Source organism: Penicillium soppii (genome assembly GCF_028829465.1).
Source record: "Penicillium soppii strain IBT 18220 chromosome Unknown utg000004l, whole genome shotgun sequence".
Classification (NCBI taxonomy): Eukaryota; Fungi; Ascomycota; class Eurotiomycetes; order Eurotiales; family Aspergillaceae; genus Penicillium; species Penicillium soppii.
Window position 1 is genome coordinate 1,085,489 of NW_026643234.1, and position 15,402 is coordinate 1,100,890.

The 15,402-nt window shown below is 50.4% G+C and overlaps 4 protein-coding genes across 4 annotated transcripts; 2 read left to right on the top strand and 2 right to left on the bottom strand.

The window, feature by feature from the left end:
* Positions 1-650: 650 nt before the first annotated feature.
* Positions 651-2,731, top strand: N7529_003821 (uncharacterized protein; the record flags this gene model as incomplete). The annotated part of the gene is made up of 10 exons (XM_057239348.1): positions 651-950; positions 998-1,073; positions 1,155-1,207; positions 1,317-1,324; positions 1,377-1,470; positions 1,522-1,653; positions 1,717-1,768; positions 1,854-2,320; positions 2,375-2,528; positions 2,592-2,731. 10 exons carry the CDS (start codon positions 651-653, stop codon positions 2,729-2,731), a joined length of 1,476 nt encoding a protein of 491 aa, XP_057098643.1.
* A 1,332-nt stretch (positions 2,732-4,063) lies between these two features.
* Positions 4,064-4,985, top strand: N7529_003822 (uncharacterized protein; the record flags this gene model as incomplete). Its single annotated transcript, XM_057239349.1, has 2 exons — positions 4,064-4,597; positions 4,653-4,985. 2 exons carry the CDS (start codon positions 4,064-4,066, stop codon positions 4,983-4,985), a joined length of 867 nt encoding a protein of 288 aa, XP_057098644.1.
* A 374-nt stretch (positions 4,986-5,359) lies between these two features.
* N7529_003823 (class I alpha-mannosidase 1A) lies at positions 5,360-10,922 on the bottom strand (the record flags this gene model as incomplete). Its single annotated transcript, XM_057239350.1, has 6 exons — positions 5,360-6,789; positions 6,842-6,998; positions 7,056-7,156; positions 7,226-7,644; positions 8,213-9,811; positions 9,874-10,922. The coding sequence occupies 6 exons, from the start codon at positions 10,920-10,922 to the stop codon at positions 5,360-5,362; spliced, it is 4,755 nt and encodes a 1,584-aa protein (XP_057098645.1).
* A 765-nt stretch (positions 10,923-11,687) lies between these two features.
* On the bottom strand, positions 11,688-14,574 carry atgI (autophagy protein ATG9; the record flags this gene model as incomplete). Its single annotated transcript, XM_057239351.1, has 2 exons — positions 11,688-13,803; positions 13,856-14,574. The coding sequence occupies 2 exons, from the start codon at positions 14,572-14,574 to the stop codon at positions 11,688-11,690; spliced, it is 2,835 nt and encodes a 944-aa protein (XP_057098646.1).
* Between the last annotated feature and the right edge of the window lie 828 nt (positions 14,575-15,402).

Below are 15,402 nucleotides of genomic sequence, written 5' to 3' on the forward strand. Positions count from 1 at the left end.
TCCATACCATCACCCAATCACCGTGTCTTTCCCCCCCAATTGTTGAACCTTGACGCCTGATTCTTCCTTCTTCCCCCGCTTCCTCCCTTTTCTCTCTTCCTTCCCCTTATCTTTTGGTTTCTTAAGATTCCCGCTGACAGCCTCATCCCGCTCAGCCGACGTTTATCGCCCATACCAAGTAAGTTGATCACTTTGTTATATTCTCTCCTTCTTCCCACCGGCTCTACAATGGAACAATATACATTGCGCACTGTAATTTGCGCACTGTGATTCTATTTGCGATCATCAAGAGTGTTGTGGTCAGTGCGGGGGCGGAAACCGCTATAGCTGTTCCATCAGATATATCCTCCGGATATACGATATCCACGGCCCTGACCATTCCGCATCGCATCGCTTGATCCAGAAAGATTTGCGCTGTGCGCGCAACGGTTTGCGCCAGTGGCACCAAGCTCCAACCCCGGAAGGTCCTCATCTGAGACAAGAGGTGGTCAGGTGATCTGACCCGAGGACCCGGGCTTTGCGGAGTTGGTTGCACCATAGCGCCTATCCCGAAGCGCCCTCTTCTTTTCTCTTCCCATCTCTCATCTTCTTTTCACATCAATTCGTTTATCGCTGTGCTGCATCCGTAGCAACGCATTTATTTCATTCTCATGGCTGACCATTTCCAGCGTGAGAGATCTCGCTCACCCCGTCGTCGCTCTTCCCGCAGTCCTCCCCGTCGCGCCCGTCGTTCGTACTCCCCACGCAGCCGCTCCCGCAGCCGTGACCGTGTTGATCGCACTGATACCCGTGACCGCGACCGCGACCGCGTGGAACCCCGTGAGCGTGACGAATACCGTCGCCCCGAACGTCGCTCGCGATCTCCCTTGAGTGCTGAAGGCGCTGCCGGACCCTCCGCTTCTCCCTACGGTGGACGCAGTGGATACCCCCCGCTCGATTCGAAGAACGTGGTGTTGCCAAAGAAAACATGATGCAGACTGTTCGCGACTCATCCCAGCAAGACCGCCGGGTCTATGTGGGCAACCTTTCCTACGATGTCAAGTGGCACCACCTTAAAGATTTTATGAGACAGGGTGAGCAGGGCGCATTAGGGGTGATTTGACCGGCGTGAATGAGAATTGTTGCTAACTGGGGGTGCGCTTTTCCTATTACAGCTGGAGAAGTTCTCTTTGCCGATGTTTTGCTTCTTCCTAACGGAATGTCGAAGGTGGGCGTCAATATGTAGAATGGCTTCCTTTCTACTCCCCGATCTTTTTTTATGGTTTGTTTGGGACGTTGGGTTGACGGGATGGACATGGCTGTCCGGCTATTTGTAGGGATGCGGGTGAGTACTCTTGATATTTGATCGCAATTTGAACGTAGCTAACATGTGACAGGATTGTGGAATACGCAACCAGAGACCAAGCGCAAAACGCCGTCAACACGCTTAGCAATCAGAATCTGATGGGTCGTCTTGTTTATGTTCGCGAGGTATGAGTTGACAAGGTGCTAGCTTGATTGGATCGCGCTGACCATTTAAAGGACCGTGAAGCTGAGCCCCGTTTCGTCGGTGGACCTCCCCGTGGAGACTTCGGTCCCGGTGCCCGAGGCGGTTTCGGTGGTAACTTCGGCGGCCACCCCAGCGCCGCTGGCCGTCAAATTTATGTCTCAAACGTTTGTCCCCTGTTCCAGCCCCGCTATGCTAAGTTCTGGCAGGTTATGTTGACCCTGATGTAGCTCCCCTTCAACGTTGGCTGGCAAGACCTGAAGGATTTGTTCCGCCAAGCTGGTAAGTGCAAATTAACAAACCCTTGAAATTTGACCTTTTGTCTAGTGTGAGGGCATGGTGAATTGACCCAAATTCTGTATCATAGCCCAACAGGGTGCCGTCATTCGTGCCGACGTGCACACCGACCCAACTGGACGCCCCAAGGGCTCTGGCATTGTTGCTTTCGAGTCTCCCGATGATGCTCGTAACGCCATTGCGCAGTTCAACGGCTATGACTGGCAGGGCCGTGCTCTTGAAGTCCGTGAGGACCGATTTGCTGGCGGTGGTCCCGGCTTCGGCGGTGGCCGTGGAGGCTTCGGTGGACCCATGGGAGGCCGTGGTGGCTTTGGTGGACCTATGGGAGGTCGTGGCGGATTTGCAGGACGTGGTGGGTTCGGTGGTGGTTTCGGCGGCCGCGGTGGGTTCGGTGGCCCTCCTCAAGGTGGTCCCCCTCACGGCGGCTACCCTGGCGGATTTGACCAGGTTCCCCCTGTTCCCGCTGGTCCCCCCAACCCTTTCACTGACTACGCTACTTCAAATGGCGACAAGAGTGCTGTGATCTACGTTCGCAACGTAAGTGCCCTTTTCCGAAGACCATGACAAGATGAGATGCTAATTACGTGATAGCTGCCCTGGTCTACTTGTAACGAGGACCTGATCGACCTGTTCTCTACTATTGGCAAGGTTGAGCGTGCTGAGATCCAGTATGAGCCTAACGGCCGTTCCCGCGGCACCGGTGTCGTCCAGTTCGACACCCCCGACACTGCTGAGACCTCCATTGGTAAGATGACATAGCCCCCACAAAAAAAGCCTCCCGCCGAACCGCACGCTAACCCCCTTCTAGCCAAGTTCTCCGGCTACCAGTACGGCGGCCGTCCACTTGGCATCACTTTCGTCAAGTACATGAACGCCGGCGTCCCTAGCCACGACGACATGATGGAAGGCCAGGAGCCCACCGGTCTGACTCAGGACCAGATCATGTAATCTCGTTTCGTTCGTTTTTCGTCCGGTCTTTGGTCTCTTTCCAAGGGGCGTCTGGCTGCTTTTCGTTCCGTTATGATTCCCTTATTTCGATCCGGTTGTCTGGCTCTTGCTTGAGCTGGCAGACTGGGATTTGACGCCCCGCTTGGGTGATGGTCACTGCTTTTTTTCAAGAATGAAATTACTTCTTCGGAAAAAAAGCTTTCATTTCCTTTCAAGTAATCTTTCTCCTATTCTTTTCATGCAGGAATCTTCGTAGCCCTTTACTTGCGTTGGCCAAGCGGTAACGTTCCCGGAGGACCTTGAGGTTCCCGGTTCGTTCTGCGCACGTGGCAATTAGATTAATCTTGAAACTCTCCTGCACGACCACACTACATCCCTACCTGATTAGGCAATATTGATGCCTGCCTTTGCATTGTTTGTCAGGCATCAATTAATTCTGCCAGGTTTACTTCAGCACTTTGGAATTCTAGTTTACACATAGAATATCAGGACCTGTGGGATTGACGCCGAAATTGACCGCTTTCGAGGCCAGAAACAGCTGCCTTTCCACCCGTAACTTTGGACGTCCAGCCTCCCCTTGACCGCCCACTGCCCTGTAACCCTTGTTTATACCCAAGATCCTGAGAATCTACAATGCTTTTGGAGAGGTTCTCTTCCTTTCCGTTAGAGAGCTATGCTGGAGAACTAGGCCGAGCGAGAGAACAAAGCTCCGGTTGCATGGAGAGAGGAGAGATCCCAAATAGAGATGGGAGAAGAACGAAAGAGCATGAGTGACCCCGAGTGCCTGGCACCCAAGGAACCCTCCAATACTTCCATTATGTAGTAGCCCTTATGGTGCTTTCTTGAGAATATACCTTCATAGAACAGTACAGAGGCAGATTGATATCTGCTCCCGACCATCACTCTATTTAGATGCCTGAGTAACTACTCACTTGAATTCCCAAGTGCACCATGCCTCATAGATTGACTCCTCAACATTGAGTTTGTCCCTGAAATCAGTTCCCAAAGTTCTTTCTTCTACTCTAGGAACAACCCATCAGACATACCTAGTAGTCCAGCTGCTATTTCATCCTAGGATGTTAATATGCATTTGAGGTCATAATACCCCCATCGCTTTTTACTACCCAGCTATATACCATTCAAAGCTTTTGGCTGTCCAGTCAGAGCAAGTGCAAAACTGGCAGAATTCCGTATCTACTGCTCTTATCAAATACGGGCATCGGCATCGAAGGGTTGGTTTATACTTCCGGTGCACGGACCAACTTCAATATCAATCTCCAACCATTCAATCCCATGCACTCCCATAGTCTACCAGACCGACCACACGCTATCATGGCCCACCTCGCCCGCAACCTCCCAAAGAGGGTGTTTCCCTCATCATTAGCGACACACATCCGTCAAACACCAGCATTAAGCGCCATTCTTCAACCAGTCACCCGCGCACCCCGAACACCCCAAACTCAACAAATCCCCCTCACTCTCCGCCGAAGCTACCATTCAGCCCTGCACCCCCGCCTTCCAGACCACGAATACACAAACTCCCAAACAGCAATTCTGACGGCAGCCCTCTCCCATGTCCAAGCCCACGGCTTCACCGCCAAAGCCCTAACCCTAGGCGCCCGTGACGCAGGCTTCCTCGACGTCTCCGTGCAACTTCTCCCGCGCGGCGAATTCGACCTCATCCTCTTTTGGCTCGCGAGCCGCCGCGGCCTCCTGCGCGGCAAAGTCGAGGAAGGCGGCTTATTCCGACGCATTGCAGCGGAGAAAGGGAAGGATGTGCACGAGCTCAGCGTTGAGGAGCGGGTTCGCGGACTGCTGCTGGAGAGGCTGCGGATGAACGGGGACGTCAAGGACGTGTGGCAAGATGTGAGTTTTTGTTTCATATCTTTCATGCAGGAGGCTTTATACTAATAGGTTCCAGGCTCTTGCGCAAATGTCCCTTCTGTCTAATATCCCGCTGTCGTTGACGGAATTGCATGCTCTTGCCTCAGATATTCTCACTCTGTCCGGTGACGACGCTGTCGATGCTACTTGGTATACCCGCCGCCTGGCGGTTTCTGCGATCTACGCCAGCGCCGAGGTTGTGATGACTCGCGACCCGACGCCGGATCTTGTGGAGACCGAGGCGTTCGTGGATCGTCGGTTTGAGGACCGGAAGGTGATTGCTGATAAATTCACTGGAATTGGACAATATGCTGGGTTTGGATGGAATACTGCTGTTGGCCTTGGCCGGAGCTGGGGATTGAAGATTTGAAGGAAGGTTTGAATGATATCTTCACTCCTTTATAATTTCTCATACTCTTGATAAGAAGGACATCAGAGGGACATGAAGCAGGTTTCTTTGGTTTGTGAGCGATGCATTGTACTTTTATTCTGACTGTTATATTCGGTTGATTTTTTTTGCCAATTCTGTATTCTACTCCATTCTTCTCAGCGAAAAGTCTTTATTTGGTTATTTTAAAATCCTGTTCTCGCATTGGCCCTCGCAACGCTGATGCAAACTAGAGACTTTTGTCCAACCGAACCATCGCGCTTCATGCCATAAATAACCCGAAATGGAATCACAAACCAATGGTATATCTAATCATAATAGTGAAAGGAAGGTGAACGAACAAATAAGGCTGTTCCTCAATGCAGAGAGACATTTTGCACTGCTTCCTCTACACTAAGAGGTGCACTGCCACCAGCACCATCAGTTGAGCCATCTGCGGCTGGGGAGATCAACAATGTTGGAGACTTCGGCGAGAATGGGTCTGAAGGAGTGCTCTCTGGAGAATGCTCTTGCGCAGCAGGTGCAGTACTGTTCTCAGAGACCTCGAGATCCTTAGATGGACTGACACTGCTAGATCCGCTTTCAACTGAGTCGCTCTGTCCATGTGCCTTGCCGCGACCCCAGCGCCGCGTTTTGGGGGGAAGTGGAGCTTGCCCATGTCGGCCTGTTACGGGGACCGGAGTTATGGGGCGGTGGTGACTTGAGGAAGGAGTGGTGTGGCTGGAACGGCGTGGTGGTGGGAGAGCTGGCGGTGGATTTGATGCGGACCGTCGTGGCTGTGAACCTGGGGGAGCAAGATTGGAGCTCGACGCAGATTCACGGCGTTCGGTAGGAATAGCCTGCGACGGTGTGGTTGGGGTGAAAACCGTGGTAGGGCTGAATTCCACGCCCTCGGGTATAGTGTTGCCGTCACTGCTCGTGCCGGCAGAGTGGTGCTCCTCGTTATCCACAGCTAGACGCCGCCCGCGCCAGCGACGAGATTTTGGTGGCTCCGGTTTCACCTTCGGTGGTCGAATGATGGGCGTCTCGTCGCTGAGAGCGGCAGCAAGGTTTGCATCTTTCCGGCTCGGGGTGATGATACCTGGCTTTTCGTGTTGTGCTGCAACTGCTTGTACGCTCAAGGAAGATGCAGATGCGGGCTCTAACATGCCTAGCCGTTGCACTACGCTGTGTTTCCGGCTGCCCGGTGCATTGGACGAACCCCGGGAGTCCATTCTTGTTGGTGATGCCGTATCTGGTGAGCTGACATCACTTGTTCTCGAGAGCGTGCGAGTGACATCGAGTGGTTCGTCAATGTCTACTTGCGATGCACGCTGTTCAGCTTGATCAAGGACGCTTTCAATCGTAATTCCAGTCACCTGGGTTGGGGTGTCCTGTTTTTCTGCTGTGTTGATCTGATCGGTACTTCGTAGCCAATCCACCGTCGCACACCGGGCGACAAGTCGGCGCGTTGTCTCATCCACATCTTCGAAGTGGAGGATTTTCTCATCTTCCGAGTCATTGCCATCTAATACTTGCCCTGGAACAAGATCATTGAGTAGCCTTCGAAGTTGATCACGCTTGTAATGTGGTGGATTCTGCAACTGTGTGTGAGCTAGAAGCGGGTAAAGAACACGCAAGTATGTATGTCGTAACGCAGTTGCCTCTTCTGGTAGATCGAGTAAATTTCGAATCAATATATCAACCAGAACATGCAGATCGTTGGTGAAGAAATACTCGTATGTGCTAGGGGTGGTAAATATGAGATAAAGAAGCTTCAGTGTCAGCAACTGCAGAGATGTCTCGGCTGCGTTTGGTCAGTTGTCGGTTGGAATGGTTAAAAGCGTGTCATAATTTACCTTCTCGGTTGATGAGGAGGATAATATTCTCTCCGAATGTTTTATACAACCCTCCATAAACAGATAGGACTTTGATAACCTTGTTTGTCAAATGCCCTGAGGGTGCATCATCTACTGGGTTGTGGGCAGATATCATGAACTGTTCGTTCAATACCAGCTGCGCTGCCTGTCAGTACAATTTTTACATATCAATAAACCTCAAGGAATCACTCACTAGCACCCGGATGACAGGATAATGATACGGATCAGTGACGTCGTACGAAAGATCTTCGATGATATCAAAGAGACAGCGAATGAAGTCATCATCCACAAGAACTGCACAAGCCCAACAATCAGCTATCAATGAAGCAATTTCCAAAAGCCCGCGGCATAACAAAAACGCACCCAGATCTTCAATCTTGATCCTTTGTATCCTCGACATCTCATAGATGAGGTCCATCAACAAACGATGGAGACCGGCGTCAGCATCCATATCCGCCCTCCGAATAGCCTGTATGAGCTCGAGTAGACGCGCAAATGCGCCCTCCTCATTCAGCATTTGAAGCACGTGTTCATTTTGCCGTCCATCAAAGAGGATAAATGACGCAAGGAAGTGGAGGATATTCGGGTCATCTTCCTGCAAGAGACCGTAGATAATCTGTCGTCGCACGTAGTCGGCATGGCTGTGAAATATACTCGACGTGAAGAGTTTGTAGGAGCAGCGCGAGATATCGGTTTCCGATCGGAGGGATTCATCTAAGGAAGGGCGGATGGTGTCAGTCGTGAAAGCAAAGGAAAGATGAATGTGGACATTGCGCTGGTCGCTACAGTCGCGGGTTATCAAAGGCCGAGGTATCTGTCCTCAATTGCGAAGGCGTTGTTACCTTTGTGTTGAGTCGTTAGACTGAGATAAGCTCGGAGGGCGTCGTCGATCAGGTCTTCGGAGTCACAGGGCTTGGAGACGATAGTTTGGAGTTCTGCGGGGACCGGTCAACTGTGAGAAGAGCGTGTAGAACGCGATACATACCAGTCCAGAACTCAGTCTCCGAGACCTCAGATTCCATTTCCCGTCAGTGCTCATGCCTACGCTAGGTACTGATTTGAAGAAGTTGGAGAGTTGGAAGGCGGGGGGAAATTCAAGTCCCACTGCGGGTCAACCCTATCAACCCTACGCACCACGTTGAACTCGGGAAAAAACTTCTATAGAACACAACTATTATTGGAATATCTACTATATATGAACGGAACTGAAAAGCTTTCATTGGTATCAACATTCAACACAAAGGCAATCATGTAACTGGACGCAGGAATGGATGCGCTTCAGTGTTCCTGGAAAATAAGTTAGTTGGCTGTTTATCTGGGGATTGTTTACAGACTACGTCAGTCACTTACAGGACATATTTATCCAAGTCCACCACACTAGGGTCACTGAAGAGCAGGTAGAAATACTTCAGGGTCTCAGATAACCAGAAAGACTCCATTATGTCCTTGTGGCTCGGCTTTTGGGCTGTGACATCGTTGATGGCCGCATGCGCCAATTCAGTTCGAGTATATTTCGTAATAGCCTCGAACATCTGCCACCCCTTGACACGCCAGGATTCATCGCCAGTCAGGCGGTACATGATGAAAACCGACTCGATCGCCTCAGGCCGAAGATAGTATTGCGGCGAGGGAATACTGATCATACCTGCTGGGAGGTGATCTTTGCCCACTGCGGCAACCAAAGGCGAAGCAGGCGCCAAAGATGAACGAGGAGCATCTCGGTTCTCCAGTTCAGCTCCGACAGGTGTGGATGTCGGACTTGGGGCTGCGGATGATTGAGCAGCACGCTTTCCAACTGCAAATCCATCACGCTTAGAGATTACATCGCTGTCATGGGGGTTCAATGAGCCCGGCATAGGAACAGGGACCATCCGGTCCACGGACTCTTGTGGCGCCTCGTGTGCATTCAGCTTCAGGCGCTGCGAGTAAGTATCCTCTCCATTACGGAACTGGGGTCCTGCATTGGGATCCACCCGCGAATAACGAGCCACGCCAGCATCAAAGCGGGCCTGATCCCACTCGCAAGCCGATCCTTTCTCACAGGGCAAGAGGCGGAATCGCTCGGGCATCATTCCGGTCTGTGTCGACTCATAAGCCCACACGCAGCCATCTGTCAGTTTCGCTGCGAGTTCCAAGTCACCATCGATGCCAAAGGTCTTGGCTCCTAGGGCGTACATGCCACCAACAAAGCATGTCAGGTGGTGACCTTCGTACTCGAATTCAGCCGGATTCAGCTGTGCAGTATTTCCAGGTGTGATTGGGGCGGTTGAGGCCATGAAACGGATATCACGTCCACCCTTCACCATAGGCTGGTAGAGAAGTGTCTTGCGGGCTGCGGTGGCCGCCTTCTTGTACATGTTTTGGTATTGGTCGTTCACTCCACCCAGAAGCAGGTATTCTTTAGGCAGGTACTCGTAGGTCGAATCAGCCATCCCTCCCAAAGTGTACTTATTACTGACAGCTGAGAGGGGAAGTTCCAGACCGCCATTGCATTGATCTGCCGAGACTTCTCGTCCACGTGTCTGGATGCTAGATCCATCTGCAGATCTGGTATCATTGACAGGTTTGGCATTCTCTTTGAGATCAGTGCTTTGACCGCGATGGATCAGGTTCATGTAGCTCTCAATATCTGTCGGTGCAGAGTAAGCCTTGCGAGTCTTCGTTATAGTGGTTTTAGTCGTGCTGGCAGCATGTTCCTCCTTCGTAGGGCTGCCGTTGTGCTGTGACTTGTACCGAGAACACCCCTGTGCGTTGACCCGTATGGGCCAAAGACCAGGAATACTTGTCGAATCTTGGAATTTCTCCAGTTCATTGGTAATCCGCGCAATTGCATCATAGTACTTGTCCTGTTTGGTCAACTGGGCCAAGCGAGTAAACTCCAAGGAGAGTGATCCAAGCTCAGCCAAGCCAGCTCGGGAAGAAGCCCGATGGCGCTTTGCGGCATACTCTCTAGAAAGATGTTAGCCATGGCACAGCATTCCCAGAGTATAAAGAGTAGTATAATAACTCACGGCGCCCAACGGTAATAAAGATGTGGCATGCGATTTGGGGTGTCAAAGGCGCCAATAAGAATCTCAGCGAGCTCCTCCGCCTTTTCTAAAAGCACCGAGTACCGATGACCCGATATATCATAAGCACCCAGAAGGCCTCCAATATATCGGATGGTTGTCTCAAACACCGGAATGTCCTCCCTCAATGATGTTTTGAAATCAATCTTTTTGACCGCATCCACAGCCTCCGAGAACTCCTCCTTCAACTCCATGATCCAAAGTGTATCAATAGAGTCGATCAAAGTCACTCCCCAGCCATTGAAGGCATCCTCGGAGGCCTTAGACAAAGGTTTAACCTCGTCATGTCCCATCGCAACCTCCTTATAGCCTTGCCATGCGTGCTTGAACTCGGCCTTGATAGCACTCAGTCGTTGAAGACGCTCCCCCTTGGCCGAGCTTGACTCATCCTTGAATTTGGCCTGCAGCTTGGGGATTGATTTTGACTGCTCCTTGGGGAGCTTGATCAGCTCCGCTGCGGGGATGGGATATTGTTCTGGGAATTTCTTCCACCTGACCATTGAAGAGCCAGATTTGGCAAGATCCACAGGCATTCTGCCTCCACCCCCATTATCGATTTCCTCATCCGATGTTGCTGGCGGCAATCTGCCAGGGCTCTCCACCTTCGCAGTGTCCTTCGGGTCACCCTTGCCGGGCACATTCACGGGTGGTGGTTTATCGCCGACAGGATCTTTGAGGTGATTGCTGTCTCCCTTTGATCCACTGCTGGGACCCACAGGCGAATTTATCTTTCCGGTAGAGGGCGGGGTGCCGGAGCCGCGGTATGGTTCGGGAGGAACATAGTTCTTGCTATCCTCAACGGGGGCAGCGGTCGTAGAGTCAGAATAAGAGGTCGGGGGTTGCTTCGGATAGGCAGGATCAGGTGTGTGAACTTCAACGGGCTCTTCAATCACTGTGTTTGTCCAATCGCGTGACCGCGCGAAGTGGAAAAATGTCAGGACGAAGGCCGCAGCGAATATGATCAGAACTCGGTATCGGCGAGCTCGAAACATAGTGAGCGGTCACCCCTGTAGTCTGTACCGGTGGGGAAGAAAGAATGAAAGTTACAAAGAAAACATTTGAAAAAAAGAAACAAAAGGGAAAAGCAAAAGGGAGAGATTCTGCGCCGAGTCTAGATGAAATCACGAGACTAATACAAATAGATCCACATATGAGAGTTCGTTTATCTTCAACCCTATGTATAGCACTTTGTACCTACAACGTATATTATACAATACTAGATGATATACATATGTCTCTACCTATCCCCCTTTTCCGCTCTTATGAACTGCTAATTGTCTTCAAAGAGAAACCAAGACAAGTAAAGCCAAGACCCTGAAAAACTAGGAAACCGCGGTTCTCGGACCCCCGAGACACAGAGTGGGGATTAGGCCCTGACGCCAAAATCCGGGGCCAATGATCGGCTGTCGTTAATTTGCGCCCTACAGCTTTGTACAGTACGTAGTACTCCCGTACTTTTGTATGCTTTTCTAATGCGCTTTTATGCAAATCAAGGGAATACAGTTAACCTATCGCCACTGAGTTCCAGTCATACATCTCATATGTACGGTTGAAATCTATCGCGATATCTTGTATGTTTCATATTTTATGAGTTGAACAACTTTGGAATGTACTAAGAATCTAACAATCTTCGCTGAACAAAAGAGTGACCGAACTCCACATGAAATGGTCATATATCATATCTAAATATAAGCTACTACGGCGATTACCAAGCGTACAGTAGTACCGCTTGAAATCAGCATGTGGGATTAGTTACTCTAGATCCCCACCGTTGTCCTTCGACCTTCGGTATTAGCTTTCTGGAATTGTTGAATCAGGCCCAAAACACCAGCTCCACCCGCAATGGCATCAATGTTCTCTCCCTCGTCTCCCTCCTCGGTATCGTCTCCATTCTTTCCGATTGGATTCATACGCCATGAATCACCGAGGTTGCTGTCACTATTGCCAGCGCCAGTGCTGGAGGTACCAGTACGAACACCCGACTGACGTGTCGCGGAATCACGGCCTTCCTGGGACAGGGGCTCTTCCTCGTCGTCAATGGGGCCAGTGGGTTGGTGCTGAGAGTGTGCGAGGCGAGAACGATGATGGTGTTGAGCGGACTTTCTAGCCGCAGGGCGGAATCCAGAGGTCGACGGTTGGTGGTGTGGATCAAGGAGGATGGAGGGAGCAGGAGAGCGGTGGTCGATTCCTCCCATTGGTCTAAACTTAGAGGCGCCCATCACTGATTGAGGGCCGTACAGCCCACCTATCGTCGGACTTTGGCGTGGTTGGAGAAGCTCGGGGCGATCTGGGAGAGCACCAAAGTCAACCGAACCGAGAGTAGGTAAGGTTGGTGGTGGATGGAACGCTCGTCGGTTGGGCTGGTGGTTGGCACCGTAATTGTCCAAGAATCCATAGTATGAAGCCAGCATCTTGTCATCTTTCGTTGAGAAGTAATCAGTGCGCAGGTCTTGCTTTCCGGGATCCTGACGCACGGGCGCGGCTTGGGAGAGCACGTTTGTGCCCTTCTTGAAATCGAAAACGGCAAAGGAGCAGAGATAGCCGACACCGTCAACATGCACGGTGAATTCTCTAAAGAAATCAATAATGCTATCACTGCATTTGGGCAAGCTGAACCACAGGACGAAAGGCGTGAAGATCATGCTCAAGATTTCTTCCAGGAAAATAACAATTTTCATTTGATAGAGAACTGCGAATTCTTTCCGCACATCGTCGCTATGCAGACGGCCCTTCCATCCGGATGGGAAGTAATGAGTGAAACCAATCAGCTCACGCAGTGCATACTCAGGGTCGAATACGTCCGTCTCTTCGGGTGCCAGCCCGCGTGCAAATGCCCAAACTGTACCGAAAATTCCAAGGTAGAATAGGACAGTGCGGTCAGGGGTGATTTCGAACCCGAGGAAGAGCTCCGGGTCTATCACGGAGGCGAGAGCAAGCACCGAGGCAAGAGCCCCAGAAATGAAAGCGACGAATCTTGCCGCTTGGACTGTCTTGTCTTTGGGGAATTGGTCGACGTATCGGCTGGCAAATGGATAAGACATGTTGGTTCGACGTTCAAACAGATGCCAGAGCTCATTGAACTCGCGGAATTTCCATTCCGCCATGGGGGTGTATTGACGAGAACCAATTTGCCCCGGATTCTTCTTGAATTCGTTGAAGTATCGGAAGAAGTAATGCATTGTGAAGTAAACCACAATAAAGGGAGCCACAAAAATGTTCATGATACCAGCAATGGCAAAGCGCCGACGCAAAGCATCACTTAGCGCTCTCCTATGAGTATCTTTGAGAAACAAAGTTCTCAGTTGACCCTGCTCGTTGAAGACATAGTCCATGACACAAAGATTGAGATTCCATTCCATAGTTCGAGAAAACAACTGTCGATTTTTGAGGAACGGAATTGGGAGTGTGAGGTCCAAGATATCCTTGTTTACCAATGCAATCATGTAGTTTTCCTTGCGCATCAAGCGATTAGCAATGTCGTGAGCGTCCATTCGTTGCTTTGACTGGCTGCCCAGAAATTTTCGATGTTTGACAGAAACTGCTGCCGCAGTTGAAGGATTGGAGTCTCTCAGCGCCATTAGTCGGCTAACCACTTCTTGCCAGGAAATTGTCTGGACTTCGGCATCAGAGACATGAAGTAGATAGAGATAGAAGTCATGCAGATGTTTGAGCCTGCGAACATCCAAGATATATTGAAACAACTTCACAATCCAGAAGAAGCTGAAGAGCCACAGCAAAAATGTGGATGATCCGGACATGTTTGCTGTACACTTGGGTACGAGGATATCATCCAGGGTCTTACTTCGTCGTACCTTGGAGTAATCAATGCAGTTGGTCAAGAAGGTCGAGAAACCGACAACGAACGCAAATGTCCTATATTTGATGTCAGGTTAAATTCCTTGGAGTTAGTAAATGGGGAACTTACAAGAGATTCAGCACCCTAGTCAGCAAAATAGACCAGATCCCGTTCCCTAAAAAGTAGACGTAGACATCTTTCAAGAAATTGTCCAGATCCTCCACATTCGCCCATCGCCACATTGCTTTCTTTTCGGGGTCAATGTTGGCAAGACCGGGATGTTGTCCAGTGAACCACCTCGACGTTGGGTGGCCACCACTATCATTGGGCGGTGATCCTCGGGGTCCCTCAGCCCAGCGAGGTCTGGTGGGTTGTTGAGACGGATCGGGGCTGGAGGCCCTTCGACGATCCGAATGACCGTGAGGCCGGGGAGGAGGAGGTAAACGCGATGTCAGATCGTCGTGATGGCCTTCCACCAACAGCGACTGAGGGACATCCTCATCATGATCATTCATTTCATACCCAAGCGAATCCGGTGCCACCCATCTAGGCCGGGATGCCTTGCGACGGCGTGTTCCAGATGGAGAAGCTCGCGCCTGAGGCGCCTTGCCCGACCGAGCTTCCAGAAGTGCAGTGCTGGGACTGACCACTTCACTATCCTGTGCATCTGCCAACGCATCCTCCAGCTCTCGGTCACTAAATTGTTCTTGTTGGTCGTCTAAGGCCAAGCCCGCACGCTCTTCGATATCGGAGGATTCGGACACTGCGTCATGTTGGCGGATGGTCTCGTAGACCGATGGTGAGCCCGTTGGGGGTAGAAACCGAGATAATATGTTAGAGGACATCATCTTGAATCAGACTGAAGCCTATTTGTTCAGACCATTTATATCAGTGGCCTCACAAGCCGATGGTTGTGGTAACGAACTGCCATTCAGCGATAGATAATGTGGAGAAATCGGCACTGGTCAACGCCGCAGTTTGGGCTGTATCTATTTGAAAATGGGGTATATTTCTGTAAATTATTGAGAGAGCCCTGAGATATGTTTCATATAGTTAGTAACGTAACAGGGAGATTTGCATCTGACCCCGTCCTCGTGATAACAGTCACTAGAGCTATGTCCGGGCTATGATGACATAAAATAATATTATGGCCTCAGGCAGGCAATGAAACTGAGCTCTGGAGGTCATGTGCCGTGCTGACATAATATGCGGGGGCTCTCACGGGCGTGGAAACAGCCATTCTTCTCAGTCTTGATCAGGTTCTTCTAACACTAAATCTATCTCTTTTTTGATCATCTTCCACTCTACTGAGAAATCTTTTCTACTGTCATATTACTTATCATTTGAATACTCAACTATAATATGAGCGACTCAATGACCTCTAATCACTAACAACGATGTAAATAGTAGGAACACTTGATGACTAGTTATCAGCTATTTCCACATTCTAGCTTCATTATAAATATCCATTATAGCTGTGAAGCCCGAAGCTCTGAATTCTATATATGATTCAGATTGCCACGGACTACAAGATTGTAACGATTTTATAAAAGTCACAGCGTAGATTACACTTTCGGGAATTTCCTTCGATGGAGCTGTTTTTAGCAGCAATTATACATTATTATTGCTAAGGATAAATTGTATAGTCACGTACGGAGTACTCCATACCAATCAAT